The 19342-nt window shown below is 47.5% G+C and overlaps 1 protein-coding gene across 2 annotated transcripts in view; it reads left to right on the top strand.

The window, feature by feature from the left end:
- The window catches only part of PIEZO1 (piezo type mechanosensitive ion channel component 1), a 179767-nt gene that overhangs the window by 110764 nt on the left and 49661 nt on the right, over window positions 1–19342 (top strand). For both annotated transcript variants that reach the window (XM_007477300.2, XM_007477299.2), the window contains exons 4-10: window positions 456–498; window positions 873–1026; window positions 13349–13517; window positions 14193–14406; window positions 16230–16401; window positions 16934–17023; window positions 17891–17978. In XM_007477300.2, coding sequence (XP_007477362.1) covers window positions 456–498; window positions 873–1026; window positions 13349–13517; window positions 14193–14406; window positions 16230–16401; window positions 16934–17023; window positions 17891–17978 — 930 coding nt within the window. The remainder of the gene's footprint in view (window positions 1–455; window positions 499–872; window positions 1027–13348; window positions 13518–14192; window positions 14407–16229; window positions 16402–16933; window positions 17024–17890; window positions 17979–19342) is intronic.

Genomic DNA, 19342 nt, shown 5'->3' with positions numbered 1-19342 from the left:
TGTTAGAGCTAGGAGGGACCTTAGAACACAAAATGTTGGGAATGGGAGAGATCTTAGAACTTGGGATGTCAGAGCTGGAAAGGGACCTTAGAACACAAAACGTCAAGTTTGAGAGAGTCTAGTACATGGGCTGTTAGAGCTAGGAGGGACCTCAGAACACAAAATGTCAGGACTGGGAGAGATTTTAGAACAGGAGATTTCAAAGCTGGGAGGGACCATTCCCTGTTCTAAGGCCCCTCCTAGCTCTGACATTCCATGATTTACGGACTCACCCAGTCCTAACATTTTGTGTTCTAAGGTTTCTTCCAGGTGCCATGATGATAATCCTCAGCCAGAGATCTGGAGGTGGGGAGGGAACTTGGAGAGAAAAGGAAATCAGGATGATTGGTGTCCCTGCTAGGGAAGAACAAAAAAACACATCCAAATAACCTTGGCCTCTGTGTATTCTCTTGTAGGCAGTTCCTGGGAGACTCTGGCCCGTCATGTTGGGGTCACCAGGTAAGAGAATGCTCTGTGCCTGTCCTGTTCCCACAAGGACATTCCTCCCTACCCAATGCCTTAGGGCAAGATATCTCCCGCTCACAACGCTGCCCATTCTTGAAGTCTCCAAGAAACCTTCCTTGACTCCTCCTAGGGAAGCTCTGGTTCCAATCCACACTGACATCTGTTGGCCCCTAGAGAGGCTGAATGGCAGCCTAGACCACAACAAGACATTTATGCTGTGGTTGCTGCCGTGGTTCCTGGGCTCACCTCCTTTCCTGATCATTGCCCAGAGGAAGATTCCTATCCTGACCCTGACTTGAACCCTCACATCTGAGCGCTGTCTGAGACACTGCATGTTACCCAGCCTGACATACTTCAAACCCCTACAGGCTGAACCTGGATGACATCCCCAACACCCTTCGCTTAGTGGCTCCAGACCTGGGCATCCTTGTTGTCTCCTCCATCTGCTTGGGCCTCTATAACCGCCTTGTGAAGAAAGCCCGACGAGCCCGGCGCTCAATGGTCCCAGAGCCACAGGAGCAGGTGAGTTGGGGCTCCTGGCTTGGGTTCTGGAATGTCTATTGGGAAGGCAGAGGATGCTATAGGCTGCAAGGGATAGGGTCTAGAAGGCTGGAGCTTTTGGTTGTTTTAGAACTTCAAGGGGGTAGCTAGACTTCTTGGGTGCTAGGTTGGACAAGCATGGGTTGAAGGTTCCAGAGTTTGAATGAATCTAGATTATCTAGCACTCCGGGTTCACTTGAATAGATGAAATGGTTTTGTGTTGGGTTCTATAGATATGACAAAGGAAGGTTCTAGATCCTTACAGGATAGGGGTCTAGAGGAGTCCAAGCACTGACTTACACATGCATGTATTGGACACTCTAAAGCTCTCTTGAACCCAAGATTCTAGAACCATTGGAAAGTTTTGAAGCCTGGGAGTCTGAACGGTAGAAGAGGCAGTGCTCCCTGCAATCAAGACACCCAGGACACAACCATGACCTTGTTCCCCAGGGGTCCTAATCACTGTGGCTCAGCAGCCATCCCTCATATCTGTGGGTGCTGTCTATTACTCAGGGGCCCAGACTGGAGAGTGTGTATGGTTCAGGGCAAACCCATCATCCCCAGTGCTGAGGAGCTCATCGCCTTTAAAGCCAGCCTCTAAGCAGAGGGTCAGGAGAATGGAGAAGGGAGAGCCCATTGCTATTGAATGATGAGGCATTTTCAGCCTCCCAATGTCCCTGGGATGACCTGGGATTCTCTCATCCCAATATTCCTGGGGCTGGATAGCAGTGAGGACCCAATGCCTACAACCTTCCCCTTCCCAGACTTGTACTCCCAGTATCTCTTCCCTAATCCCCCAATTGTCCTCCTCTGTTATTTACACCATTCCCTTGATCTTCGTCCGTGCCCAGGAGGGAGGGGCGATGGACAGTCTCACGGTCCAGCTCATGAGAGTGTCCCTGCGTGGCCTCCACCTTCCTCTCATGCCCCACCCAAAAAGCAGCCCTCCCTGAAAACCACATGAAGGAAAAGTCAACCACTGCCATGACTCATCCCCGTGGCCCTGGGCATGGACTCTTCCCTTGGTGCCAAGAGCCAGCTCCTTCATGATGGAGGCCCATTGGCTCGAAACAGGCTCAGAGTGGCTAGCCAACTGGGGTTTGCCCCAGCAGCTACCTCTTGCTCTGGAGAGGGAGATTCTGGCTGGGATAGGTCAGGGGGTCCACCTACAAGGAAAGAGCCTGTAAAAAGGTCTTCCCTGGAGTCCCACCTGTCTCCTTCACCAGAGTCTTAGTCCTCCATTAACTTGGCCTAAGCTTGCACCCTAGCCCCTAAGTCTAAGCGATAAATTCTGCCCCTCAACTCTGAGTCAGTCCATGCTGTGTCTCACACCAGAGCGGCTGCTCAAGTTAAGATAGCATCCTCTGTAGAAATAACAATGAACAGGGGACAGCTGTAACCAGAGAGGCAGGACTAAAGATGGGAAATCTTGGGTTCAAATCTAGCCTTGGACACTTCCTAGCTGGGTGACCCTGGGCAAGTCACTTCACCCCCATTGCCTAGCCCTTACCATTCTTCTGCCTTTGAACCAATACACAGTACTGATTCTAAGACAGAAGACAAAGGGTTAAAAAAAATAACAATAAATGGCAGAAAGGCCACACACTGACCACTGACTGCTTCTTCCTCCTCTAATTCAATACTTTCTAGGCGTTCTTCCTTCTTCCTACTCCCCCCAACATTCTTCTCCTCTTTCTGATAAAAGTGACAGAAGGAGACCTTGCCCAAACGAGTAAGACTGCCCCCTGCCATGAGCTGTCCTCCCTAGGATACCCCCAAAGCGGGCTGCCTCTCAGAGACATATGCCTCAGTTTCCTCATTTGTGAAAGGAAGATCTGTATTATTTCACAAGCTTGTTGTGAAGCACACTTTCACAAAACAAGTGCCCTATAAACTGGAAATATAATTATAATCATTGTTGCTATTATTATCGCCATCATTATTATTGGAAAGAATTGGGGTGGAATCAGTAGACATGGGTTCTGCCTTTCCTAGGAGACCCTGAACAAGTTAACTTCTCTGAGCCTCTGTTTTCTTATCTATTCATTGGGGGGGACATGGGGGGGCTGGGATGGCTACATTAGGAGAGGCAGCCTGTTGGAGAGTCTGGAATGCTGAACTTGGAGTCAGGAAGGTTTTGGCTAGAATTGTACTTCTGCCACTTATTTAGCTGTGTGACCCTGGTCAATTCATTTAAACAGTTTCTTCATCTGTAAAATGAGGGGAGTTGGACTACAAGAGGTTTTATGACTTGGACTATGAGAGAGAGAGTTGAGGCACTAGACTTAGAGCCAGAAAGACTTGGGTTTAAAGCCTACCTCAAACACTTACTGGCTGCACAATGCTAGGTGAGCTATTTTGCCTCAGTTTCCTCATCTTTAAAATGAGAGTGTTAGGGGGCAGCTGGGTGGCTCAGTGGATTGAGAGCCAGGCCTAGAGATGGGAGGTCTTGGGTTCAAATTTGACCTCACACTTTCTACTGGGACCCTGGGAAAGTCACCTAAACTCCATCACTTAGCTCTTCTCTTTTGCCTTGGAACCAAAACATAGTATTGATTCCAAGGTGGAAGGTGAGGGATTAAACAAAACAAAATAAAATAAAATGAGGGTGTTGGACTAGATGATTTCCCAGCTCTCTTTCTGCCCTTAACAGTGTATTAGTCTGTATGACCCCTTCCTTGGGGAGTAGAGGGATGAAGGGAAGGATAGGGTTGGGAGATGAGAGGAGGTAAAAATAATCCCAGCTCTCTTTCCTTCCCAAGCCAGAGCCTGGAAGCTTCCCTCATAACCCTGAGCTTTTTTTCCTTTTATGCCCGCTTGCCAGCACCACCCACATTTTGCCCACCCCACCCCTCTGAGTGATCCCAGAAACCCTAGTCTGGGCACTGGAGGATCCCAGGGGCCATATGGTCCTGCTAAAATGGAGAACTGAGGGTGGGCTGCTGCCCCACCAGCCCCTCTAACCCTAAGACAGGCTTTTTTGAGTTTATTGCCTACCTTCCTCTATCCCAGACTACCCCCTTAACTAACCACACACACACACACACACACACACACACACACACACACACACACACACTCCAGCTCTCTCTCTCTCTCTCTCTCTCTCTCTCTCTCTCTCTCTCTCTCTCTCTCTCTCTCTCTCTCTCTCTCTCTCTCTCTCTCTCTCTCTCTCTCTCTTCCTCCCTCCCTCCCCATTCCCTTCCTCTCTCTTTTTCTCTTTGTCTTGGTCTCTCTGTTTCTCTTTCTCTCTATCTCTGTCTTGCTGTCTCTTTCTGTCTGTCTCTGTCTGTCTGTCTCTTTCTCTGTCTGTCTTGTCTCTTTCTCCCTCCCTCCCCATTCCCTCCCTCTTTCTCTCCTCTCTCTTTCCCCTTCTCCCTTTTTTCTCTGTCTTTTTCCCTTGTCTCTCCGTCTCTTTCTCTCTCTCTCCCTGTCTCTGACTGTCTCTCCTCTCTCTCTCTCTCTCTCTCTCTCTCTCTCTCTCTCTCTCTCTCTCTCTCTCTCTCTCTCTCTCTCTCTCTCTCTCTCTTCCTCCCTCCCTCCCCATTCCCTTCCTCTCTCTTTTTCTCTTTGTCTTGGTCTCTCTGTTTCTCTTTCTCTCTATCTCTGTCTTGCTGTCTCTTTCTGTCTGTCTCTGTCTGTCTGTCTCTTTCTCTGTCTGTCTTGTCTCTTTCTCCCTCCCTCCCCATTCCCTCCCTCTTTCTCTCCTCTCTCTTTCCCCTTCTCCCTTTTTTCTCTGTCTTTTTCCCTTGTCTCTCCGTCTCTTTCTCTCTCTCTCCCTGTCTCTGACTGTCTCTCCGTCTCTTTCTCTCTCTCTCTCTCTCTCTCTCTCTCTCTCTCTCTCTCTCTCTCTCTCTCTCTCTCTCTCTCTCTCTCTCTCTCTCTCTCTCTCTCTCTCTCTCTCTTTCTGTCTCTCTCTCTCTCTCTTTCTGTCTGTCTGTCTGTCTGTCTCTCTCTCCTCCCTCCCTCTCTCTTTTTCTCTTTCCCTCTCTCTGTCTCTCTCTGTCTCGGTCTCTCTGCTTCTCTATCTCTGTTTCTGTCTCAGTCTCTCTGTCTCTGTCTCTGTCTCTCCCTCTCCCTCCCTCCCATCTTTCTCTGCATGCCTCATAAAAATGACTCAGAGGGCCAAGGAGCAGGTTTCCTCCTCCTCCTGGTTACCAGTTTGACAGGCAACAAACATACCAAGGAACAGAGCTTATATTATAGGAAGCCTGGCTGGCCTGGGCCAGGCTGCCAAAGCCATGGGGGCTGGAGATTTGAAGGGTTCAAGGATCTCCCGATTCCTTCTCCCCTGCTCCATTCAGCCCTGCCTGGGAGGAGAAGAGGAGAGAGAGGGATAAAAGGATGAGGACATCTCTAGGGTTTGTGCCCCCAGAGGGGGTTCCATCTCCGAAGCCCCACTGTGGGCTGGGATTGGCCAGCTCAGCACCCACTCCATTTGTCTGAACTGGGGAGAGAGAATTAGAAAGAAGTGTCTCCAAAGCTTTGGAGCCAATAGAAAGCCTGGGGCAGAGGTCCCACTGACCCAGTGCTCCAAGGGAGAGTTACAGAGCTCTCTCTGTTGGAGATTGCCCAGCATCCCCGTAGTCAGCCAGTTCCCCATGATCTGAGGATGACAAGGAGAAGCAGAGAGAATGAGAGGACAAGGGTTCAAATCCCATTGACTTTCACTGAGTTATACTGGGGGGGCCTCAGCTTCCTTATCTCAAGGGTGAGGGGGCTAGATTAGATGATCTCAGGCTCTCCAGCTTTAAATTTTAGGGTTTTACACGTCTTTGAGCTCCCTGCCGCCCACCCATCAAGATATTCATAATAATCACTTTGGAGTAGCACTGTGTGGAGCAGCTAAGTGGCAACGTGCAGAGAGTGCCAGGACTGAATCCGAAGATGAGTTCAGATCTGGCCTCAGACACTTACTGTATGGCCCTGCCTATGAACCTCTGCAAGCCTCAGTTTCCTTATATGTAAAATGGTCTCTGATGTCTCTTCCAGTCTACATCTGTGATCCCATGTCCTGTAAAACCTCATTTTCCCAGAAAATCACAGGGGTGGGCTGGAGTCCCCTCTAGATCAGAATCCTAAGATCCTATGGGAGGTCAAAAAGGGGGATGAAATTGTTTCAAAGGGACAGGGATGGGAGTAGAAGCAAATCAGAGAAGGCTTCTTGGAGGAGCTGGCCTTGGGTTGCTGGCCTTGAAAGGAGGTCTGAGAATTAGAGGTTGAGGAAAGACAGTTTGCCATTCATTCTGACGCGTGCTTTTCCCAACAGGCCTGCTAACAGCTGAGGGATTGTTTATTTCCACTTAAAAGATGAGGAAATAGGGTCAGAAGCGAAAGCTTGTGCCAAGGAAATTTAGTGGCAGAGAATGGAAAGAAGGAATCTGTCTTCTGACTCCCAGCCAAGTCATCGAGGAGCCAGAGCCCTGCTGGGGTCGTGTCTGTCTCCCAGCACAAGGACTCCCCTTCCCTCTCACTGCCTGGGTTTTTGCTCTCAGCAGTGAGGATGTTCCAATGAGAACACATCAAAATCAATGGATGATACATGGGGCTTCTGGGAGGATGAATAGGGGGCAGAGAGCTAGGTCTGGAGATGGGAGGTCCTGGGTTCAAATCTGACCTCAGACACTTCCTAGCTGGGGGACCCTGGCCAAGTCACTTAACCCCCATTGCCCACCCCTTACCACTCTTCTGCCTGGAATCAATAATATTATTGATTCTAAGATGACAGATAAGGTTTAAAAAAAAAAAACAAAGACTTTGTGAGAGGGAACCCATGACCTCCATTTTGTCAACTATGGAGCAGAGTGACGGAATGAGATACATGGAAGCATCCTGAGATGGCTCTAATTTGTAGGAAAGTTTTCCTGTCATCCAGCCTAAATTCTGCCCTGTGGGCCCAGGTAGGGCAAGCCTAAACCCTCTTCCATGTGGCAGCTCTCAGAACCTCTCTTGTTGCAGGTCAAACTTCCCCAGCTTCTTCATGCCCACCCTCCTTAGCCCTTTGCCATCCTGGTTGCCTTCTCTGGACGCCCTCCAGTCTATCCCAGCCCATTGGCCAGACCCAGGCTGATTCCCAAGAGATGCTACAAGGGCCTTGATCAAATATTTCCTTTCCTCCAAAGTAACAAACACATGCCTGCTGCCTGCCAGACCTGGAGCCCCCAGAGGCGTCCTAAAGCCAGACTTGGGCCTGCTCCCTCCTTTGGACACTGGGGTTTCGGCCCAGATCCCCTATCACTTGCTGAGTGACTTTCCAAGCTTCTGTTTCCTCAGTCTGCCAGATTTCCTTCCCATCTCTCCCTTGGCCCTCCAACCACTCTTCTCAGTTGGACATTTATTAAGCTCTTACTCTATACGAGACACTAGCTTTCTCCTTGAACTCTTTTAGCTTAGGGTGGGTGGGTGGGTGGTGGAGGCTCTACTTGCCAAGTCTTCAGGCCTCTGGTTTTCTCATTAGCTGAGCCGGGGTTTCCTGGAGCAGCCTGGGACATTCCAGGAAGGCTCTGACATACTGCACACATCACGCAGGGGGTTGGAGGTCATTGGCTGAAGGCCAGGTCCTGGGAAAGTGAGTGGTGAGACCCTCCCCTTGAGGCGCAGTCAGCTCCCTCATACCTCTTCACTGTCTCTCCAGCATCTCTGGCCCCCCAAATTCCAGCGTAAAACTGAAGTTCCAGAAAATTCCTCCTTAGAGGCTCAAGACCATTGGGGAAGACTGAGAATGGAGAGTTGGGGAGGGTAAGGGAAAAACATGTCGGTCTGGTTTAAGTGGTGAATTTTCTTTTGAAGAATTTTTTTGGGGAGAGGAAGCATTGAAAGCCCAGGAAAGCACCTTATAGATCTTGTTGTTTAGGGACATCCTCCCCCCCCCCCCCCGGAGGGCAAGAATGAATCCTGAGGTATGAGTTAACAGAGGAAATATTATATTTCCCAGGCTCTCAGTCCTGGGCTCTTGTGGTATGATGGTTAGGACACCAGAGCAGAGTCAGCAAATGGTGGTCCAGGACCACTCTGTTACTAACTAGCCGAGTGACCTTGGCCAAGTGATTTCAACCTACAGGACCTCATTTTGCTCAAATGAGAATAATAATATGGATCTTGCCTACTTTATGGAACCTTTCCCTTCAAGGCTTACCTTGGTTACCGCCCCATTCATGAAATCTACTCTAATCCTTGTCCTGGAAGCCAGAAACAAGCCCTCCTTTCTTCAGTCACTCAAATCACTTTTATTGATGCCATTCAATTGTTTTCAGTCATGTCTGACTCTCTGTGACCCCATTTGGGGTTTTCTCAGCAAGGATCCTGGAGTGGTTTGCCATTTCCTTTTCCAGCTCATTTGACAGGGTTAAGTGACTTGCCTGTTCTTATTCTCTGTGCTCATCACATTTTCCTTATTATTTATGGGCGTCTGGGATTATAGTCCCCGTTCCTACTACCAGACTAGAACTTTAAGTGTAGCTTGGGTATCCCTTGCCCTGAGCACAGAGCCTTGATATAGTAACCAGTGTTTGCTAAAGTTGAAATGAGATAACAGAGGGACCTCAATTTGAATCCTGCCTCAGGCAGCTGTATGATCTTGGGCAAATCATTTGGATTCTTTATGCCTCAGTCTCTTCATCTGTAAAACAAAGTGGTTGTCCTCAGTAGCCTCTAAGCTTTAAATCTTATGGTCCTATGATATACCTTTAAATTTTTAAAATTTTATTTTTTCTACTTATGTGTCAAAATAATTTTTAACATTTGTTTAAAAAAATTTTGAGTTCCCAATTCCCTCCCTCCCTCCTCCTAGAGAAATCAAGCAGTTTGATATAGATGATATATATGTGCCATCGTGCAAAACATTTCCATATTGGTCATGTTGCAAAAGAAAACACAAAAAGAAAGAAAGACATTTTCTTAAAAGTTTGCATTGATCTGCATTTAGATTCCATCCACTTGTTCTGTTGCAGCAAGTTGATAGCATTTTTCAGCATGAGTCCTTTAGAATTGTCTTGGATCATTATATTGCTGAGAATAATGAAGTCTTTCAAAGTTGATCATCATACAATATTGCTGTTATTGTATACATTGTTTTCTTGGTTCTGCTCACTTCACTTTGTATCTGTTCATAGAAGTCTTTCCAGGTTTTTTTTAATTGTCCTATTTTTTTTTGCTATGATATATCTTGTAAAAATATAAAATCTTATTCATGTGAAAAGGATTATCAAAAATCCAGGCTGAGGGGGCAACTGGGTAGTCCAGTGGATTGAGAACCAGGCCTAGAGATGGGAGGTCCTAGGTTCAAATTTGGCCTCAGACACTTCCCAGCTTTGTGACCCTGGGCAAGTCACTTAACCCCCATTGCCCAGCCCTTACCATTCTTCTGCCTTGGAGTCAATTCCAAGATGGAAGGTAAGGGTTTAAAAAAGAAAAAAAAAGAAATCCAGGCTGAGGTGGGGGGAAGAAGACTTAGGATCTGAGTGAGAAGGGATTGTAAAGACCATTGAGTCCAACACCCAACACACACTCTTTTTAAGCCCCCTACCCTCTATCTTGTAATCAGTAATGAGTATTGGTTCCAAGACAGAAGAGCAGTAAGGGTTAGGCAATGGGAGTTAAGGGACTTGCCCAGGGTCACACAGCTAGGAAGTGTCTGAGGGCAGATTTGAACCCAGGACCTCCCATCTCTAGACCTGGCTCTCTATCCACTGCCCCAACACATACTCTTGGGCATGCAGAAAGGTAGATCCACTTTTAGAGGCAACCCCACACAGACCCAAAACCACATATGCCCAAATAGTTACAGGCATCCTACACGCATACAGTCATGGATGTGCATTCAGATATAGCCATGTATACACACTCACACCTGAACTAAGAACAGAATGTGCTTGTAGGAGCTCTGAGGCAATAGTTAGCATCCCAAGTTCCTTGCTGGAAACTTTGCAGATGTCAGAAGGGCCATGTTAGGAGAGGGAGCTGAAGCTGGCCATGGCCCAGCCCGTGGGTGAGCTTGGAGTGAGCAAATCCATTTTCCAAGCACCTGCCTTTCCCATCAAACAGACTCTGTATCAGCCCTACCCCTGCTCCCAAATGTCATATTATTCCATGGCAGACCTCTCAGTGGGATTTCCCAGTGCCTGGGCCAGGGGGTGGGTGGGAATGTTGGCACGAGGCAACCTCCCATGTGATGGCTTCTCCTTTGTTCCCAGCCCTCCTCCCCTTCTCCTTGAATCCCTTCTACCAGCCAGTCTGGGCACTCTAGGGAAAGGCTGGCATCCTCCAGACAGGCTCCCTGCCTGTTCTCCCCACATCAACCACCAACAGTTTTCCCCAGGTCCTTCCTCACCCCTTTCTTGCCTCCTGGCATGGTCAGAGGCGTTGGTGTGATCATCCTGGTTTAATGTCAGAAGCATTGTCCATCAGGGTACAATTTTAAAAGTGTTAGATTTGGAAGAAGAAGCCTGGAATATGGGTCTAGAACAGCTACTTACTGCCTGGGTGACCTCAAGCAAGTCATCCACCCTGCGCCCTGCTCTGTAATACTGGGTTTCCTCATTTCTAAAATGATGGGGTTGAATTAGGTAACCTCTAAGATCCCTTCGAGCCTTAAATCCCTGATTTAAATCCCTGTCTCCCCAAACTCTTCCCCTTTCAATACATACCATTTCTCATTCTTTTGGGTGAAATAGACCTTTTTCTTTTTAAAAATGACCTTCTGTTGACAGTTGGATTGAGAGTCAGCCTTAGAGATGGGAGGTCCTGGGTTCAAATGTGACCTCAGACACTTCCCAGCTGGGCAAGCCACTTTACCCTTTACCAGCCCTTACTGCTCTTGTCTTGGAATCAATGTACAGTACTGATTCTAAGAGTAAAGATAAAGGTTTAAAAAAATTCTCTATTAGCATAATGTCCTTCCCATTCACAAGCACACAGACCTCAGTGGTCTCTCTGCCTCAGAAACCCCAGGGTCCTAGAGAGTTTCTTCTTATACTACGAATCCTGATCCTTAGCACATAGGTCTTAGTGAATTCAATAGGACTCCTGGCCTTTTCTTCCTGCTCCATTCATCAAAAGTCTTCCATAGAGAGCAAACATTTTATTGAAGGCATTTTAAATGAAAACAAAACAACAGTGGTGGCAAAGAATTCAAAACTGAGAGTGTGTCCCTCAACTGGGGAATGGCTGAACAAATTGTGTTATAGGATGGGGATGGAATACTCTTGTGCTATCAGGAATGATGAACCAGAGGGTTTCAGAAAGAGCTGGAAAGACTTCCATGAACTGATGCAGAGTGAAATAAGCAGAACCAGGAGAACACTGTATACAGTAACAGCAATACTGTGGAACGATCAACTGTGAAAGACTCTCAGCAATACAATGATCTGGAGCAATTCTGAAGGACTTATGACAAAGGCAATGTACCTCCAAACAAAGAACTGTTGGAGTCAGATGCAAATCAAAAAGCAGACTGTCTTTCACTTTAGTTTATTTAGGTTTTTATTTGGGGGTTTGGATTTTATATGAGTATTCTTGGGCAAAAATGAACACTATGGAAATATGTTTTGCATGGTAATATATGGATAATTCAGATCAAAATGCTTATCATCTCTAGGAAGGGGGAGGGAAGGGACATGTTTCTAAAGTTCTGTTTGCTGCATTCTTGACTCTACTTACCATACTCTAAGTCAGTTGAATAGTCAGTATCATACAATGTCTCTTGTCAGAGGTTTAAATCCCACCTCCGAAGCTTTCCCCCTGGGTGACCCAAGTTAGTGAAATCACTGAACTCAGTGGGTTTCTGTTACCTTCTTTCTGAAATGGATGAATGGGGGGGGGGTAATTAAGTAACACAGTGAATAGAGTGCCAGGTCTGGAGTCAGGAAGACCTGGATTCAAATTTTACCTCAAATTCATTCTAGCTATGTGACCCTGGACAAGTCACTTAATCCCAATTGCATAGCCCTTACTGCTCTTCTGCCTTGGAACCAATACTTAGTACTGATTCTAAGACAAAAGTTAAGGGTTTAAAACTATAGAGAATATATTAGTATGTTTGTCAGAGTTTTCTTATTATAATGCTTGACCCTGTTCGCTAGAGAAAGGATTCCTGATCTGTTCTTCTTTGTGTGTCGCTCATTGGGTTGGGGTCGAACAATGCAATAATGAGTCACAATTCCCAGGGACCAGTGAACAATACTGTCTACTTCCTAGCTGAGAAGTGATGGATTCAAGATGTTGAATAAGACACATTTTTGGACCTGGACAATTGTTTTGTTAGACTCGGCATAATTTTTATAAAAAGGACTTGGTTTTTCTCCCGCCTCCCCCCACATGGCAGATGGGGATGAATGTGAAAGAGAGAGAAAAAGTGCTTGATAATTGAAAAAAAAAGATTTAAAATATTTTAAATACTTCTAATGAGCATCTGACAAGGGTCAGATTGCCCAAGGCACCAGTGTGCCAGGAGAGAACAAAATTCAGCCCCTGTGACCCATCTTGGTCCTGAGCAGATGTTTTCCCCCTCATGGTGTGTTTTCTCCAAAGCCAAATGGAAAGTGTCTCTGCTTTAGAGATGGGCTGAGCAAAATGGGTGTCTCTTATTCATCACCTTCATAACCAACTCAGTTGCCTGGCCCTCCAGGACAGGAAAGGTAGCTCCTGTTTAGGAAAGATCAGGGTGTCCCACACACAGTCTGAAAATGCAAGAGGGAGCAGGCAGCCATCTGGGTTTGTTATTTTGGGAAGAACTGGGTGATTTAAGATTAGCAGCACTCCCAGGACCCCTCCTAGCAGCCTCTCTGCACTCCCTCCATCCCCAGATGCCAGCCTTGAGCAAATAGGTACCAGTGGGAGAAGAACCTTATATAGGAAGAGGAGCCTGAGCCCCTCAGAAGGGATGTGGGAATTAAGGGAGCTCCAGCTGATAGAGAGTAAAATGGTGCAAAAGTCAGAGGATGTGGGTTTGAATTCTTACCTTTCTGCAATACTTCTGTCCCTTCCTCTTTCTGGGTCTCATCTGTAAAAATGAAGGGGGTCAAACTGAACCAGATGATCTCCAAGGTTTGTTTTTTATTTAATACCCTAAAACGAATGATCTAATGACTTTTCTCCCTCCCTTTTTCTCCCTTCTTCACTCCTTCCTTTCCCTTCCCTTCCCTTCCCTTCCCTTCCCTTCCCTTCCCTTCCCTTCCCTTCCCTTCCCTTCCCTTCCCTTCCCTTCCCTTCCCTTCCCTTCCCTTTCCTCCTTCCCTTTCTCCTTCCTCCTTTCCTCCTTCCCTTTCTCCTTCCCTTCTTCCTTTCCCTTTCCCTCTCTTGAATTCAGGACAATGATGAGAGGGAGGCCAATGCCAACCATCAGTTTTGGCCACAAGGAGTTCCAGAGGAGGCCTCAAACCGGGCATCTCGATTGGCTGTGAAGCTCAGGGTCACTGTCCACTGGCTGCTGAAAGCGACAGGAAACACCCTGGCCATTGTATTGCTGGCATTGGCAGGTACCCACTCCAGACACAGACTCTGAAGACCTGGACTGAGCTATGCCTAACTAAGACAGTACATTTCCCACCCAGGCATTGGCTCAAAAGTGAATGTCTTTGAAGGCTGTGTCCTTCAGCCCCTAACCCAACCCTAAAGAACAGGGCTGGAATTTGAGGTCTCTAGCAAGTGGTTTCCCACCACCCTACCTAAGCCACACTTGGAGATCACCACTTGTGTGCCCTTATAGATCGAGCCAAGATGAAGTGCCAGTAGGAGAGACTACAGGTGGGAAAATCATGGGCTTGGGAGTCAGGAGATCTGATTCACAGCCCAACCCAACCACTGACCACCTCAATAACCTTAGACCAGTCCCTGCCCCTAATCCAAAACTCAGTTTCTCCTTTGGTACAATGAAAGTATTGGACTAGATGATTCCTGAGGGCCCTTCTGGCACTAACTGCCCGTGATGTCTTAGATCCCTTCTAAGGAAGGCAGAGGGGAGAGATGGGAGAGACCCCAGACTTCCATTTTGGAGGAAACCTCTATGAGTTGAGCTGGGTGGCCACAAAGGTCTCTCCCTCCTCTCAGAGATGCCCAAAGAGATCCTGAATGCCCATGAGATGCCTCCCGTGTTTTCCTATCTCCCTCCTGCTGCTGCAACAGGTCTGGGGGAATCTCTTGTCTTTCTGCAGGCATCACTCTGCCCTCTGCCTTCTCCAGCACCTACTACTTGCTGTTCCTGGGCCTCTGCACCTGGTGGGCCTGTCACTTCCCCATCAGCCACCTGGGCTTCAACGCCCTCTGCGTGATGGTGGGCTGCTTCTCTGGGGGCCATCTCCTCTGCCTCTACTGCTATCAGACATCCTTTATTCAGACACTGCTCCCACCTGCTGGCATCTGGGCCAGGTAAGGGGCCCCATGGGACAGCCATCTGTGGTCAGCCTTTCAAGCAGCTCAGAGACTGGACCTGGAGGGGCCAGGTCTGGGTCCAGCCACTGCCCCGTCCCAGTCGTCCAGGCTCCGAGGAGGGCCCAGATCCTGGGACTGACTTCCCATCGTGCAGAGAACTAGGACAGAAAGGCGTTTTCTTTTCCCTCGACAGTCATTCTGGATCATGCCCCCTCTCAACACCCATCCTCACAGAGGCTTCCTTCTAACAAAGTGGGGTGGGATGGAGGCAGGGGTGAGAACTCGCCCAGCCAAACTCCTTGTGTCCGACAGCTGAGGAGACGTTCCACGCCCCAAAGCTCCCTCAGTTCTGCAGGAGCTTGGGAACACAGGATGGGGGAGAGGAGGGGGGAGAGATGCTGCCAGCTGGACCTGAAGCCAGGGGAGTTAGTCTGGGGGACTGGTCAGGATGGAGCTGAGGTGAGGGCGGGAGGGACCTAACTCTGGGACCCAACCACAGCTGTGGACTCAGTCATGATGGAGCCCAGCCTGCCTGGAATGGGCCTAGGAATGGGGCAGAGGGCCCTTTCTGCCTGCCTCCCCCCCCCCCACTGCCCCTCATCCTTTATGAGAACAGACCATGAGTCACCCTATAGTCTTGTGATTGGAGATTTATTGTGTGGAATCTAAAATGTGGGATTAAGTGTTGGAAAAGGATGCAGAAGTCTAGAGAGGACCATGAGAATCTTTCCTCCACATCATGAGACCTCTTCCACTCCCCCAAGTCCTGACCTTGGTACCAAGCCCTGTGCTTCCTCATCCCCTGAACTCCGCTCTTCTTCCAAGTTTCCATCCCCTGGCTAGCTCGCCCAGGGCTCTCACCTCTCCTCTGACTCAAAATCTCCATCTCTCCTCCTAGCTCTGGGCTCCCTTCTCAGATGAGGTCATCTGGTAGGTGGTGGGTAGCTAGAGCCCTAGACCTAGAAGAAGGAAAATCTAGGTTCAAATCTGACCTCAGACACATCACTGTGTGTCCTGGGCAAGTCACAAACTTGTGTCAGTTTTCTCATCCATAAAATGGGAATAGTACTAGCACCTATCTCCTGGGATTGTTGTGAGGATAAAATATATAAGGCATAAATATATATAAGATAAATATATAAGATATAAATATATATAAGACAAAATATATGATGTAAGCATATATGATAAAATACATAAGCTATAAATATATACAATAAAATATGATATAAATATATAAAATATATGCTATAAATAGACATAAGATATAAACATATGTGATAAAATGTATGATATAAATATATAAGATAAAATATATGATATATATATAAAATATATAAGATAAAATATATGATATAAATATATAAGGTAAAATATATAAGATATAAAAAATAAGATGATAATGCTTACAAAGCTCTTTGCAAACCTTAAAGCACCATATAAATGCTGGTTATTATTTTTTTACCATTCTCCATCCACCTGACCCTACTCCCACCTCCAATTTCTTCCCCAATCTCGAGTCTCTTTCATCTCCTGGTCCTGAGGTTTCATTTTCCTTCCGCCAGAGATCTCATCTTCTCCCTTGAACTCCCATAAACCCCTGTTTCCTCCCCACACCCTAAATCCCTCTCTCCACTCCATTTTCCAAGCCTCCATCTGCCCCTTGACGAGGAACATCTACCTTCTGCTCCCCCTGAGTTCCCATCTCCTTAAGCTTTGCCTCTGCTCCTTCCCTGGAGCCCCCACCTGTCTCCCACCCTGAGTCCCGAGGGTCCCTGTGTTCAGGACATAGGTGGTGATTCTTTTGCCTCTTGGCCCAGGGTGTTTGGTCTCAAGGACATCATCAGCCTCACCAACTGCACCAACCCCAATGCCCTCATCCTTAACACCAGCCATGACTGGCCTGTCTACGTGAACCCAGGCGTCCTGCTGCTGCTCTACTACGCGGTGGCCTTGCTGCTCACCCTGAGGAGGCTGGATCCCTCTGACCAGGTGAGGAGCCTGTGAACACTGCCAAAGCTTATTTGTCCAGGGGTTAGTGTCAGGGAGGCTTGGGATGTTCTGGGAAAGGGAGAAAGATGCCAGGAGTCTCTTTCCTCTGTGTGTCTTGGCAATGGAAGACCTAAGATCTGGTCCTAGCTCATTCACTGATGAGCTATGTGATTCTGGGCAAGCCATTAGACCTCTTAGAGCCCAGTTCCTCATCTGTGAAATGGGTACAGTAATATTTGTACCACTGGTCTCATAGGGTTCTTGGGGGGGGGGGACATTCTATAAGCTTTCATGGATGAGGCAGGTAGGTGGCATAGTGGATAGAGAGTCAGGCTTGGAATTGGGAGCATTTGAATTCAAAACTGGCCTCAGGTGTGTGACCCAGGGCAAGTCACGGAACCCTGTTTGTCAAACCTTTATCCTTCTGTCTTGGAGTTGTTACGAAGACAAAAAGCAAAGGTTAAAAAAAAAAAAGCTTAAAGGTATCACGGAAATGAATTTTTGTTGTTATTTCCTGCCTTCCACCAATCAGAAGGAGGATGCTGAAAGAGAACAAGAAGTGGAGCTAATGGAGGTAGGCCAGGCACCCACGGGTCGGTCCCAGGCGATGGAGGAAACCAAGGTGAGACCCTGCCACCCTTCTGCCTGTCAGCTGGAAGTGAGGTGGCCTGTTCCCCGGGGAACGTTGAAGGCCTGACTCCTGACAGCCAGGATGGGTCAGAGAAAGGAACATTGGCTCTAGAGCAAAGGTTCTTAAGCTGGTGTCTGCAGACCCCTGCTATCCATTCCCGGATCCCTCATTCCATGGATAGGTTTCAGGGGATCCCTACACTTAGAAAGGGAAAAATATTTTTCTTTATTCATTTAGAACTAAAACTGAACATTTTCTTCAATGACTTAAAACCATGATTCTGGGAAAAGGTCCCTAGGTTTCACCAGGATGCCAGAAAGGTTAAGATCTGTTCTAGAGAAAATCAGCCAGGGGAGGAGACAGGAATCCAACCTTTTCTACTGACTTGTCCTTGGTTTTCTGGGGACTCCAGGGACCCTGAGTGTTGGAGAGGGAGTGGGATCCATAATAGCTGAAAGAGAAGCAGAAATCTGTTTCCCCAACATTTCTTCCTCCTTTGAGGGGGCCCCCTGATTCATCTGTTTCCCCCTTCCATGTACCCATACATACTAGCTCATTCCCTGGCTCTTGGGCAGGAGGGCTTCTCTCTTTTAGAGGCAGATAGATAAAATAATTCAGCCTGGAGTCAGGAACACCCGAGATCAAATCCAGGCTCAAACATTTAATAGCTACGTGACCGTGGGCATGTAAATCTCTGCCTCAGTTTCCTCATCTGTAAAATCAGGGATAATATAGCACCTACCTCCCAGGGTTATTGTGAGGATAGCATGAGATAATATTCATAAAGTGTTAAGTTCAGAACCTGGCACATAGTAGGTGCTATATAAATGCTAATTGTTATCATTATTAATTTTCCAGAACATGCTGCCCGGGAGTCCCACTGAGGCCACAGAGAACTGTACTATTCATGTTTTGAACAGCCAGACCCCAACCCAGCATCGCCCAGGTAAGTGGAGCCTAAGATGGTCAGGGGATGGTGCAGTGGAAGACGTGTCCTTGGTCAGCCCTATCACTGACAAGCCACACCTGGTGACCGTCCTCACTCTGGTTTTCTAGCCTGAGAGACATCGCTTGGCCAAGTTTAATTGAGGCAGAAGTTGGGACCCTCTTTTGGACCTTGGTGATAGGTGGTGGGGCAGAGCAGACACCCCCTTCTCCTATCGACAGCTCCCATCTTCATCAGGCAGACTCATCCATGCTGACGAAACAGGGAGAGCCAAAAAAGTCCAGCACCTTTTCTGCTCTCCTCCTGATACTTCCAGGGTCTGCCCAGCCCCTTCCTCCTTCCAGATCCACACTCAGAAATCCCAGCAGCAGCTCAGAGTTGGAAAGGACCTCAGAGACCCTCCATCAGGTCCTCCCATTGCTTGAAACAATGTTGACAAGGGCTCGTCCAGCCTTCAATAGTAGCCCTCCAGCGGTTGAGGGAGAGCCCTTTGCCTCCCAGTGCAGCCCTTTTGCCTTTGGGATAGCCCAGGAAGTTTTTGCTTAAACTGAGCTAAAATTGGCCTCTTTGCAGCTTTCTCCCATTGCTCCCAGTTCTGCCCTCTTGGGCTAAGCAAAGCAAGGCGAATCCCTCTTCTGGGTGACAATGCTTGAATTCCTTAAAGATACCGATTATCCCAAAAGACGTGTCTTCTCCAGACTAAATATCCCCAGTTCCTCCCATCAATTCTGGACATGGCTTGGCCTCCAATTCTCCATCATCCCAGATTCTCTTCCTCTTAATCCTGAGGTCTTCTGGCAGGAATCAGACCCTTTCCTGAGTAGAAAATGTGGGAGGAGTCCCTCAAAAGGTCCTTATAGATATACTCTCCAGTTCATCAGTATCTTTCCTCTGAGGTGATGCCTAAGCCTCCAGATGTGTTCTGAAAGCTGTCAAAGATCAAAATTGCTTTTTTTTTTTTTGAGTCCTGTCTCTCCACTGATTGATATTGAGCTTGTGGTCTGGTAAAACCTCCAGATCTTTCTCATCTAAACTGTTATCTAGACACAGCTTCCTCTTTTTGTCTTTGGGAAGCTCATGGTTTTTAACTTGAATGCAATACTTTCCATTTACATTTCATCTAGTAGTAAATAGTTGGCATATTGTTCCAATCTGTTGAGATCTCTTTGGACTCTCATCCTTACATACGAGATATCCTTCCCATCTTTGTGCCACCTTCAATTTAGGAAAGTGTCATCTATGCCTTCATTTAAGTGGTTGATAAAATTTTAACCAGCACAGGGCCAAAAATTGAGCCCTAGGCGGCTCCACTTAAAACCTCCTGCCATATTGGCATGTCATTAGTGACTCCACTTTGGGTCTAC

The sequence above is a fragment of the Monodelphis domestica genome, chromosome 1 (genome assembly GCF_027887165.1).
Source record: "Monodelphis domestica isolate mMonDom1 chromosome 1, mMonDom1.pri, whole genome shotgun sequence".
Classification (NCBI taxonomy): Eukaryota; Metazoa; Chordata; class Mammalia; order Didelphimorphia; family Didelphidae; genus Monodelphis; species Monodelphis domestica.
This window is presented reverse-complemented; position numbering and strand designations above follow the sequence as displayed.